Source organism: Alosa sapidissima, chromosome 11 (assembly GCF_018492685.1).
Source record: "Alosa sapidissima isolate fAloSap1 chromosome 11, fAloSap1.pri, whole genome shotgun sequence".
Classification (NCBI taxonomy): domain Eukaryota; kingdom Metazoa; phylum Chordata; class Actinopteri; order Clupeiformes; family Clupeidae; genus Alosa; species Alosa sapidissima.
Window position 1 is genome coordinate 12,359,567 of NC_055967.1, and position 10,987 is coordinate 12,370,553.

General features: G+C 41.5%; 1 protein-coding gene across 1 annotated transcript in view; it reads left to right on the plus strand.

The window, feature by feature from the left end:
• hyal6 (hyaluronoglucosaminidase 6) overlaps positions 1–9,572 on the plus strand; it is a 10,627-nt gene extending 1,055 nt beyond the window's left edge. The window contains exons 2-4 of the mRNA XM_042109221.1: positions 3,980–4,924; positions 5,870–5,959; positions 8,399–9,572. Coding sequence (XP_041965155.1) covers positions 3,980–4,924; positions 5,870–5,959; positions 8,399–8,848 — 1,485 coding nt within the window. The 3' untranslated portion in view covers positions 8,849–9,572. The remainder of the gene's footprint in view (positions 1–3,979; positions 4,925–5,869; positions 5,960–8,398) is intronic.
• The last annotated feature ends 1,415 nt before the right edge of the window (positions 9,573–10,987 follow it).

A 10,987-nucleotide genomic window follows, 5' to 3' on the forward strand; every position in this document is an offset into this window, starting at 1 on the left:
GTGCGTGTGCGTGTGCGTGTGCGTGTGCGTGTGCGTGTGCGTGTGCGTGTGCGTGTGTAGTGCCCTCAGAAGTGTCCTACTGTATTTGGCCTTTACGTGAGAAACAAATGTCAGTGCCCTCTGGAGTGCCATTTCAAGCCATAATTTCCCTGCTGAAAAAAACAGTTAGAAACCAGCTTATGCTGCTAGCTGGTTTTAGCTGGTATTTGCTGGTTTTCTTCCAGCTCTTGCTGGTCTTTGCTGGTTTTAGCTGGTATTTGCTGGTTTTCTTCCAGCTCTTGCTGGTCTTTGCTGGTGTAGCTGGTTGGGCCACCAGCTGGTCATGCTGGCGTGGCCATCTGAGATCTGAGGAAGCTGGTCATGCTGGTGTGACCAGCCAGTCGTGTAGGATACAGCTGGTGTAAGATGGTCATACTGGTGACCAGCCTGCTAAGCTTGACATTGTTGGTTTAAGATGGTCATGCTGGTTTGCTAGAATGACCAACATAAGCTGGCATGGCCAGTTAAACCAGCAATGTAGACCAGCAACACCAGCTAAAATGACCAGCTTGAGGTGGAACGATAAGCAAACTCAGCTGAATTACCATCGTAAGCTGGGTAAACCAACTGAAGGTATGTTTTCGCAAAGGTTTTGCTGGTCTAGCAGGTCAACCATCATAGGGTGGTCAAAGAAGCTGGTCAACCAGCAAACCTCACGCTTAGCTCATAATGGTGAAGAGAGATCAAGATCCACATTTTGGATTTTTGTTTCACTTTCTTTACCTGTGAACCCTCACCCCCATTTTCCCAGAGTAGGTCTAGCCTACCAATACCTCAGTCTGTCATGTTACATTATGTTCAGCTAAATATATTTGTTTGGAGAAAGTTAACAATTTTATTATTTTAGTTCACTGTTTGTTTTATCAGAAGGCTTGTCCTACTTTTAGTCTGGATTGCCTAATGACGCAGTGTTCATTTTCATTAAGGATGAACACTATTTCATCATACTTGATACATTGTAGCTTTTTAAGTGAGGTTGGGGCACCATGTCGTGATAGGTGCCCTTATTTTGTCTGGGTTTTTTTTTTTCCGCTCCTGCCCTTCAAACAGACTGTGTCCGCCCAACATTTTAGCCATTTATAGCAACAAGAACCAATTAATGAGAACTCAAATGCTGCCAAGCTCACCATTTTCCTAAATTAATTGGCTTCTAACTGATATCCAAAGCACATGCCAATACCACTGGCACCTCAAGGTTGACCCACAGGACATTTTAGAATCATGCTGTAGTCGTGGTACAGAGACATAGCCGAGCTTACACTTAATTGTATATGTGCACATACAAGCATGGAAGTGGTCTCTCACATAAGGTCAAGAGGACATACAAACAAGAATGCACACACTTGAACAAGCATTGGCACACACACACACACACACACACACACACACACACACACAATCAAAAACATGCAGGGGGACTTTTTAATGCATTTTACAAGAAGAGTGAACTCTTCTCGCCAAATGCTGACTTAACCAAATGTCCTGTCCAAGGTCAGCAACAGATGATTCATTTCTTCTAACCCAGCTGTGGGAGGTACTGAGGTCTCACTTTAGATGTCCATTTCATGTGGCTGATTAGTCTGTTCACCTCATGCGGGTCTGAACACACAGTAAACACAACATGACCTAAATGCACATTTTCGGGAAAACCTCAGAATTAGTTGAGGTATTGACATTATGAGTGCAATGTGTTTTCTCTCATTTTGTCATGTGAAATGTTTGTTTCATAATGTGAAACAACATATGTTTGTATATGTATAGTCATATATGATAATGACTTATTAGTATAATATAATATATAAATTACTATAAGTGACTGTAGTTTATGAGAGAATTATTGATCCAATAGAATTTCGGTGAAAAAACTGCATAGGTCTAGTGATCTTTAAGGGATGATGTGAAAAGCAGAGTTATTGCTGAAGAAGAAAAGTGAATAAAATTTAATGAAAGGATAACCTGAAAAGAACATGTTTGTGAACCAATTCTTTTGTGAGTATAGTATGCAGAAACACCATATGGATTAGATATTAAGCAGTATTATACTTAGAAGATTTCCTTTTGAAAGTATGATTCATTGAGTCGTAAGTTGATTATCTCCCACAGCACAAAGTCACAGAAAAGAGTTTCCGAGATTCAGACCACAGAGTTCATCTCCCAGTTCATATGGTTTCAATCAGTTCAGCTTGGCTTAAATGTAACTTCAATAGTTTAGACTTTTGGTGGAAAATGCATCTTCAAACAGGGAGGTTTTGTCAGTTTGTCTCAGACATTGTTTTTTGGGGGGTCTTTTTTGTGGCAAACATGGTGAATGGTTATGGTTTGAGGAGATGACTTCAGCACTCTTGTTGCTTTTGGGCAAGGCTTTGACTTTCTTGACCATTGCACTGGCACAATACACTGTAAGACATCAAACTGTACAAACGTATGCTGTTAACATTTAGACACGTCAAATCTTTGACTTTAATATCCATATTACCACTGTGCCAGATATTATCAGTGGAAGCTTATGTTGAACATATATGAGACTTTAATATTCAGAATATTCAGCAACTCTCTCACTATTATTATTTTTTAAAAATCAGTATGACAAATGTTTCATAAATGCAGCTGTGCACATTTAAGCATCTACTTCAGCTCTGAGAAACAGAACCAAGTTGAAAGGCAAAAGAGAGCACTCACACTGTGCCGATTCTCTGCTCCGTGTGAGTGGTTTTCCTAGCCTACTCAGGGCTTTGTGGTGAGTGGAAATTGCTGCTGATTTTCCATGTCTCTCCTAGTGGCAGCCACAGTGGCCAAATATCCTGAGAATGAGAGCCATGGTTTCCCTGTGATGGGCTCCATGATTATCCAACATAGAACAGAATAGGCCTTAATACTGGGGGGGTCTGGCTGGAGGGGACGTGCAGTCGTTTTGTATATGAGAAGATCAGCGTCTGACTCCAACGAGCAGTCAGACAAAGGAAATGGCAACATTTATAATGGTGTTTGTAGTACTACTCTTTTTAGCCCCAATAAAACTTAACTAAGCTTATAATACTGTTTCTGCTACATGGCAACTATCAATGCTGATGACAACAACAACAACAATAAGAAAAATTATAATAATGATGACCACTTTGTCATTTATTCATCCATTTTGCATCATAAACTTGGAAATAATAAATATCCAAATTATCATTAAGACCTCTCCAAAAAACTGTATATTACATACACTATCGGTCAAAAGTTTAGGGTCACTTAGAAATTGCCACGCCACTCCATTATAGACAGAGTACCATGCATCTGAGATCAGTTGCATTGCTTTTTTAATCAGGGTAGCAGTTTTCAGATTACATTATGTGCTTACATAATTGCAAAAGGGTTCTCCTATGTTTTCTCAGTTAGCCTTTTAAAATGATATCAAATTAGTAAACAGAATGTGTCTTTGGAACATTGGCTGAATGGTTGCTGATAATGGGCAATGTAGATATTGCATTAAAGATCAGCCATTTCTTTCTACAACAGTCGAGAACCCTTTTGCAATTATGAAAGTACATAATGTAATCTGAAAACTGCTACCCTGATTAAAAAAAAAACAATGCAAATCTCCGCTGGTATTCTGTCTATAATGGTGTGGAATGGACATTTCGAAGTGACCCCAAACTTTTGACCGGTAGTGTATGTTTATTCCATTGTACAGGTTAGGTCAGAAATGAGGGTAAATTCACGCAGCTGGTCAGGGAAAGCACAATGGCGGTAACACTGAGAATAGAGCAGCATTGTCCCGTGGAATCTGGAGCAGGACAGCTCAATGAGCCTCACTCCCTTTTCTGTGTTGGCGGCCCTTTTGATTATCCCTGCCAAGTGAACCCTGTAATGTGTTCAGTAGTGTACGCCTGCTCTCATGCTTCTCCTCTGCTGTCTGCTTGTCTTGCATGGTGCTCTGGATGGGATGCGCTAGCTGACCCATGCCCCCCCCAGTGTGATGAGGCTGACCGGCTGGGTTGCTGCGTGCTGGCTTGCCCACGTGGGCGTGCTGCTGGGAGAGCAGCTGAAACAGGCCCGAGCCCCGCTGCTGCCCCACCGGCCATTTGTGGTCGTGTGGAACGCCCCTACGGAGTCGTGCCGCCTGCGCTTCAAGGTGGACCTCGACCTGAGCGTCTTTGACATAGTGGCTAATCACAACGAGACTCTGAGCGGCCCCAACGTCACCATCTTCTACCACAGCCACCTGGGCTACTACCCGTACTACACCAGCGCCGGGGTGCCCGTCAACGGCGGCCTCCCGCAAAACCAGAGTCTCACCAAGCACCTGAGCAAAGCTCGCGCCGACATCGACAAGCTCATCCCCTTTAAGGACTTCCGCGGCCTGGGCGTCATCGACTGGGAGAACTGGCGCCCCCAGTGGGTGCGCAACTGGGGCTCCAAGGACATCTACCGGAACAAGTCCAAGGAGCTGACCCGCAGGACCCACCCCAACTGGCCCCAGAGCAAGGTGGAGCACGAGGCCAAGGAGCTGTTCGAGCGGGCCGGCCAGGCCTTCATGAACACCACGCTGCAGCTGGCCGAGAGCAGGCGGCCGCACGGCCTCTGGGGCTTCTACTTGTTCCCCGACTGCTACAACTACGGCTACAAGCAGCACCCGCAGCGCTACACGGGCGAGTGCCCCAACGTGGAGCATGTGCGCAACGATCACCTCATGTGGCTCTGGAGGGAAAGCACTGCCCTCTACCCCTCCATCTACCTGGACTACGAACTCAAGTCCTCACCCAACACGGTCAAGTTTGTGCACTATCGTGTTAAGGAGGCCATGAGGATTGCTTCAATCGCACGCAATGACTTCACCCTGCCTGTGTTTGTCTACTCTAGGCCCTTCTATGCCTATACATTTGTTGTCCTCACTGAGGTAGGGTTGTTTAAAATAGTAATATTCTTATTTTATATATAATATATCTTGCTTAGGACTAAATCTTCACAATAATGTATAGCTTCAAGCAAAATGCTGTCTTGTTCTTGCCTTTTTTATTGAAAATGTAGACTATCACATTGAAATTTTCCAGACCACCTAATCTTGAATGTCTACCCAGACATGGCCTACGCCTACATTGACTTTGGCCCACCACCGGGAGAGGTCTGACTGACAACCTCTGCTGTAAAATCTGCAACTCCTTAAAACTCTCAAGTTTCAGGTGCCTCCCTGGACTGGGAGAAACACTCAGCTGTCATGCAGCTATGAGAGGAATGCCGTGATATACGGCAGGAGAGCATATTTACCCAGAACATTTTGTAAAGTGGAGGTGTATGTTGTCCAGACCACTTCAGAATGTTCATTATGCAAGGCTGAGGGCTAGGGTGTCATAATTACTGTCACATGTTGGCGGCTACAGTACAGCTGTGTAAACTCTCCCACCAACCAATTGATTTCATGATGCTTTTACATGTTCTGTTTTTATTTTTGTCACTGTTCATGTGTTTAAGATAGATATATACAGTAGATAGATAGATAGATAGATAGATAGGTAGATAGATAGATTACTTTGTTCATCCCCAAAGGGGTGTAAGGTGTTTGATATTGTACATCAGCATGAATTTCAGGTTTTCTTATGACAAAACTCTAAATGATTTCCATGGTTAGTGACCTAACATAATTGTAATCAAACAGCTGAGTGAATATAATGTCTGTAATGTCACATGTTACACTGGGCTACACATCATTAGATTTGTATTGATTTTAGAGCTTGCTTGCAACATTAACTCTAGACAAATAAAAAAAACTCTTTCATGTAACTATTATGGAAACAGTGAAAGTGCCCCCACACCTGCTTCTACTAAACTGTGGTTGTTTTCCCAGAGTGACCTGGTCCACACCATTGGAGAAAGTGCAGCTTTGGGAGCTTCAGGAGTCGTCCTCTGGGGCTCCTCAGAGTACGCCAGATCTGAGGTATGAACATACCAACTCAACATAGTCCAAGTTAGTCACAATCTACTCAGACCAGTTCAGATGTGTTCATTGTGGCACGTGCAATATGCATATTGCTGTCCAATACACAGGATGTCAATAGATAAACAGTAATAGTCAGTACTGATCTGTTTCTTAATCAGTTCACAAAACATGTTCTCCTTCAAAAAAAAACATTATCATTCATTATTCAAATCACTATTTTCCATGTTGAACTTATCAAGTTAAGAATACTAATGCCCACTTGCCAGTTTTGTACTGTAAGCGGGTTTTGTACTGTACTGTAAGCAGTTTTGTACTGAGTCCTGAAATGAGGAGGCATTCATAGTAGTTGCGTAAATGTTGTTGACGAGCTATTCTTTTCCGTTTGCAAAAACAACAGATTATAGTAATAGTATAGTAATGGTTAAACATGACTTTTTGGCAACTATATTGACATTATTCTCGAGAAGCTGCTTACTTGGAAAGTTTCACTAATGACCCTGTAACAAAATTATGAGACTTGTGGATTTTTGACTGTCAGTTGTACATGGAAGACATTCCACTGAATTTAGTAAATCATTCAGACACAGAAGACTTTTCTTATAAATTCTACATTGCTCTTGGCTTGGGTTTTGAGTAGTTGCATTGTGTGTTGGTGTGGGATTGCTGTTGGATGGGTCTTGATTGTCGCACATTAGCATTTTTAACATTTTTAACAGCAGCAAAACACATTCCCATGGAGAGGCAGAGACAGAATATGAACAACAGAATCTGCAGATTCTTTCCCACATGGTTTCCCAGATACCAGGTGACAGTGATCCATGTCAGATAATGGCCAGATCTGTCCCTTAGCAGTTGTGCACATTTCAGTAGATGTACAGACAACAACGTATAAGGTCAAATATGTCTGATGCTACTGTATATTGTACAATCCATCCAAAAACGTTTTTACAGAATATTCCATTAATGATGATTATATTCAATGTTTTGATGATTATATTTAAGTTATTTACAATCAAAGTAAAATGGTACAAGTGCATTTATAGGAGTGTAGCATTCCTAAGCTTTGCCAAATAGTTACTTGACACATACATTGTCTCTACAAGTTGGCAGAATGTTGAATACTTGCAAGCTAAAGATACTTTCCACTGAAATGTCATCATACAGAACTCCTGAAATAGGCCTTTTCCCAGTGTCACTGTGGCTGATGACACTCTGTGTGGACTTTGTCTGATGGGGATATGACAGTGGCTGCTTTGTAAGGATACATGCTTATTTTGTGGGCTAGGATTCTTCCTGTTTACAAAAAGCACGAGGGACAGAGAAAGGGAGAGAGGAGAGAGAGGAAAGGGAGAGAGAGAGAGAGAGAGAGTAACATATTTAAAGTGACTTTGAGTGCATGGACTGCTCCACATTCACCATATGGCAATAGTTACCTCTATGAAAGGAAGCCTCCAGTCTTTTGTGCACCCACTAGTCGTTTGCAAGAAAATATGGTACTATTAGAAATTTCCTGGATTTTGTCCAGCTACGATTTCTGTGAGCACTAGTGTTGAGACTCTTAAGAGAAGACTTACTTCTGGGGATTTATGAAATTGTCTGGTATGTTTGGATATAACATTTTCAAAAGGTGAAAATCATTAAAAGGCTGAATCTCTGAGCTAACTTGGTGGCAGTAATGTGATAATTAACAGGAACTAAAGACAAATGAAAATGGTGTTAGTTGGAATGGAAGGAACATTGCAGATTGCACAACAGCAGGTTCTGAAATTCTGATGATAAAAGTCTGACACACTAACCAAGTTATAATCTCAGATACATAAATACAACTGAAAAAATTTGAAAGTTGCCTTTTCTACCAGTTTGGTTTGCCAGCCAAGAAATATGAACAGGAGCATCACATCAAAACAAACTCATCTCGCCAGTTACTTGCTCATATTCCTCAAAGGCCAAAATACCAATGAATGCCAGAAACCTTGGAGCAGACCGCACATGTTGGGTCATGACAAACACGCTGTCTCTCCTTGAGCATGTGAGCAAGAGTCAAATTGGCTGTAGAGTTAAAGTGTGTACGCAAATCACTGCTGTTTATGCTATCACCAAACAAAGTAGGATTATGTAACAACAAGGAGCCGTTATCTCTTGGTCACCAGCCGAAGTTTTTTCTGCTATCATTATGTGTGCCTGATGCAAACAGACCTCTGAAGAACGCCCTTTTCTGATTCCATCTAATTGTAGTAACATTGTAGTACAAATGACTCAGCCTGTTACTTACAAAGCTCTCAAAACATAGCCCTCAATTTGTGGTTATGTGAGCACACCTCGATAGCCATAGCAGTAATTCAAATGCGCAAGATATCTGTTTCCACTATTGCTTTCGAATATGTGTAAAAACCCAGAAAGAACCTCAACTATACTGTTTTCTGCATTTAAATACAGAGGAACTGCCTGACAGTGAAGAAATACATTGATGGTCCCCTTGGCCATTATGTCATTAACGTTACATCTGCCGCCAAGTTGTGCAGCAAAGCTCTGTGCAAGAAGAATGGCAAGTGTGTACGGAAGAGCCTGGACTCTGGGGCCCTCCTGCACCTGAACCCACGCTTCTTCCACATCCACCGCAGCCCAGGTGCCCGCGGCCCGCGCTTCCACGTCAGTGGCCACCTCAACAACCACGACATCCTGGACATGAAGCACAAGTTCACCTGCCAGTGCTACCAGGGGTGGACAGGAATCTACTGCGAGATGCCCCAGACATCTGCCCTGCAGCCAGCGCCCACAGACGGCCTTCTGGGTGACCTGCTGTTTGCTCTTTCCATGCACTTCTCCTGTCTGTCCATCATCATGTTCCTCAGCCTCTGCCTGATCATCAAGTGCCTAATACTGTAGACAAGTACTGTAGGTGGACAAGAAACTCAAGAGAGAACATTTTGATGTGATCATTTAAAAAGTATTCTACAGGGGGCAGAGTTTGAGAGACAGAGAAACTCAATAGTTACTTACTCAGTCACTTACTTACTCAGTGCTCACCTAACATCATGTAAAATGTAAAAACCTGAAAGAAGTATTGAGCAATTAATGATAACCTAATAATATTATTACTACCATGACTTTTCTGTACAGATCTTTTTCAAATATTCTGCTATGAAAATAATGTTCAAATAAATGATACTTATAAATCAACCCGAATGTTTTCTGCCTGTAGGTTGTACCAGATGTCTGAACCTTATCAATTCACAATTGTGAATACTAATACAATACTTCCCTAAGTATTGCATCATAACTGTAGACAATAACTGTTAGCCTGACATAGCCAGACTCAATTCTATTCAGAATTTGAGTTTGGTACCGCTCCATTGGGATGCGATTATAGGGCGTGTTTCCGAACGGGGATAAATGCCTCTGAAAGCAATATTATTAGATAAACCTAACCAATCAAGGTATTGAACCCTCTATACGCATTATGATCTGAATGGGGAAAAAATGTTTGTAATGTTTTTCCTGCTTAAAAATAGTCACTACATATTCGAGGCACGATTGGATACTTTCGCTGAGTCACATCCGGATTTACCCGGACCGGGTCCAGAAAGTTGCATATTCGTTTTTTCCGCGGAGAAGCAATAGGGGGAGACGAAGCACCCACCAAACGATCCAGAAAGTGTTGTAGAACCATCAGAACGACCCTCAACCTGCATATTTAAGGTCATTTTTGCTAAAATTGTTGCATAGTGCTTCTTTAAAGGACTGTTTATTAAAATTAAAAGTAGTAAAAATCATTACAATAAGTAAAAAATCCCCTACATTCCCTCAATTCTATCACGTATGGCCTATTCTGATTCCATAACGGTACAATGTTGCTTGTGGGCAACATGCAGATTTTTGCTATTTTTCGAAATATACGTTATTTTATATACATAAAAATGATTGAAAATACATCTTTATCAATGAAGGTTGTCAATTTTTTGAAGAATGTAAACTTGAGGGAAATTAGTGAAATTCACACTTTTCTAGGGAGAAAATATGATACCCAGCCAAACGTGTGCATCTGCTGAAAGAAGGGTCAAAATAGCCGCCTGTGGGGCATGTGACCACTATTTAGCATTTTCATTGGTTAGTATTGAGTTGTCCAGTTCTTAAAGAGGTATTTTATTTCAACATGGCAAAATAGGCTATGTTGCCTACAGGTAACATCGTATCATAGAGGGTGAAATATGTGAATCCTGTTGGAAGAACAGCCAAAACACCCTTCTCCTGCAACAAATAACCACAAATAATAAAAGTTATTGCTCTATCAATTTCTTGTTAAACAGATTTGTTAGCAAAAGTTCTCAAAATCTAAGTTCTCTAGCGACAGGCTTTTCAAACAATATCAACTCAAGCGCACTCAGGCGATGTACTAAACACCATTATCTTATCCATCATTGTAAAAAGCCCGCCCAGACGATTTGATTGGTAGAACAGATCCGGTGCGGGCATAGAGGCTTCTTAATGGAGCGAGTCCAGACCGAATTTCCAGACCTTACATTTTGTGGGCTGGGTAAATTCGGGTTGGCTTCCAGGCTAATCGACTGCATGAATACCTGGTTTGCTTTTAACTCTGCTTCACTTTTTTGCTGGCCCTGGTCAGGAGTTCATTTCAGAAAAAAAAACTATGCAAAAGGTAAATACGCACATGTTAAAAATATCCATTTATAATCACAACTACTAAAGATAAATGACATATTGACTTATGACACAGACAGATGCATTAACATTGAATATGTACAAGCTAAAAATACTCACATAACTGAATAACCATGTCAGTAATAGTCCAGTTTTAACAGTTTTAACTATTTTCAAGCCATTTCCCAGAAGTCTTTTGAAAGGGAATCACAGGTGCTGAGTTTTTTTACTCTGTACTGTGTGGGTGTAAATGGAGGAGGATGTGGTGCATATCCTGAGTGAATGCCACATTTTTCCACACAACATACTTCTCATATCAGATGCATTTATGGGGTTTTGAATACATTACTGGACCTGAGACTAGGT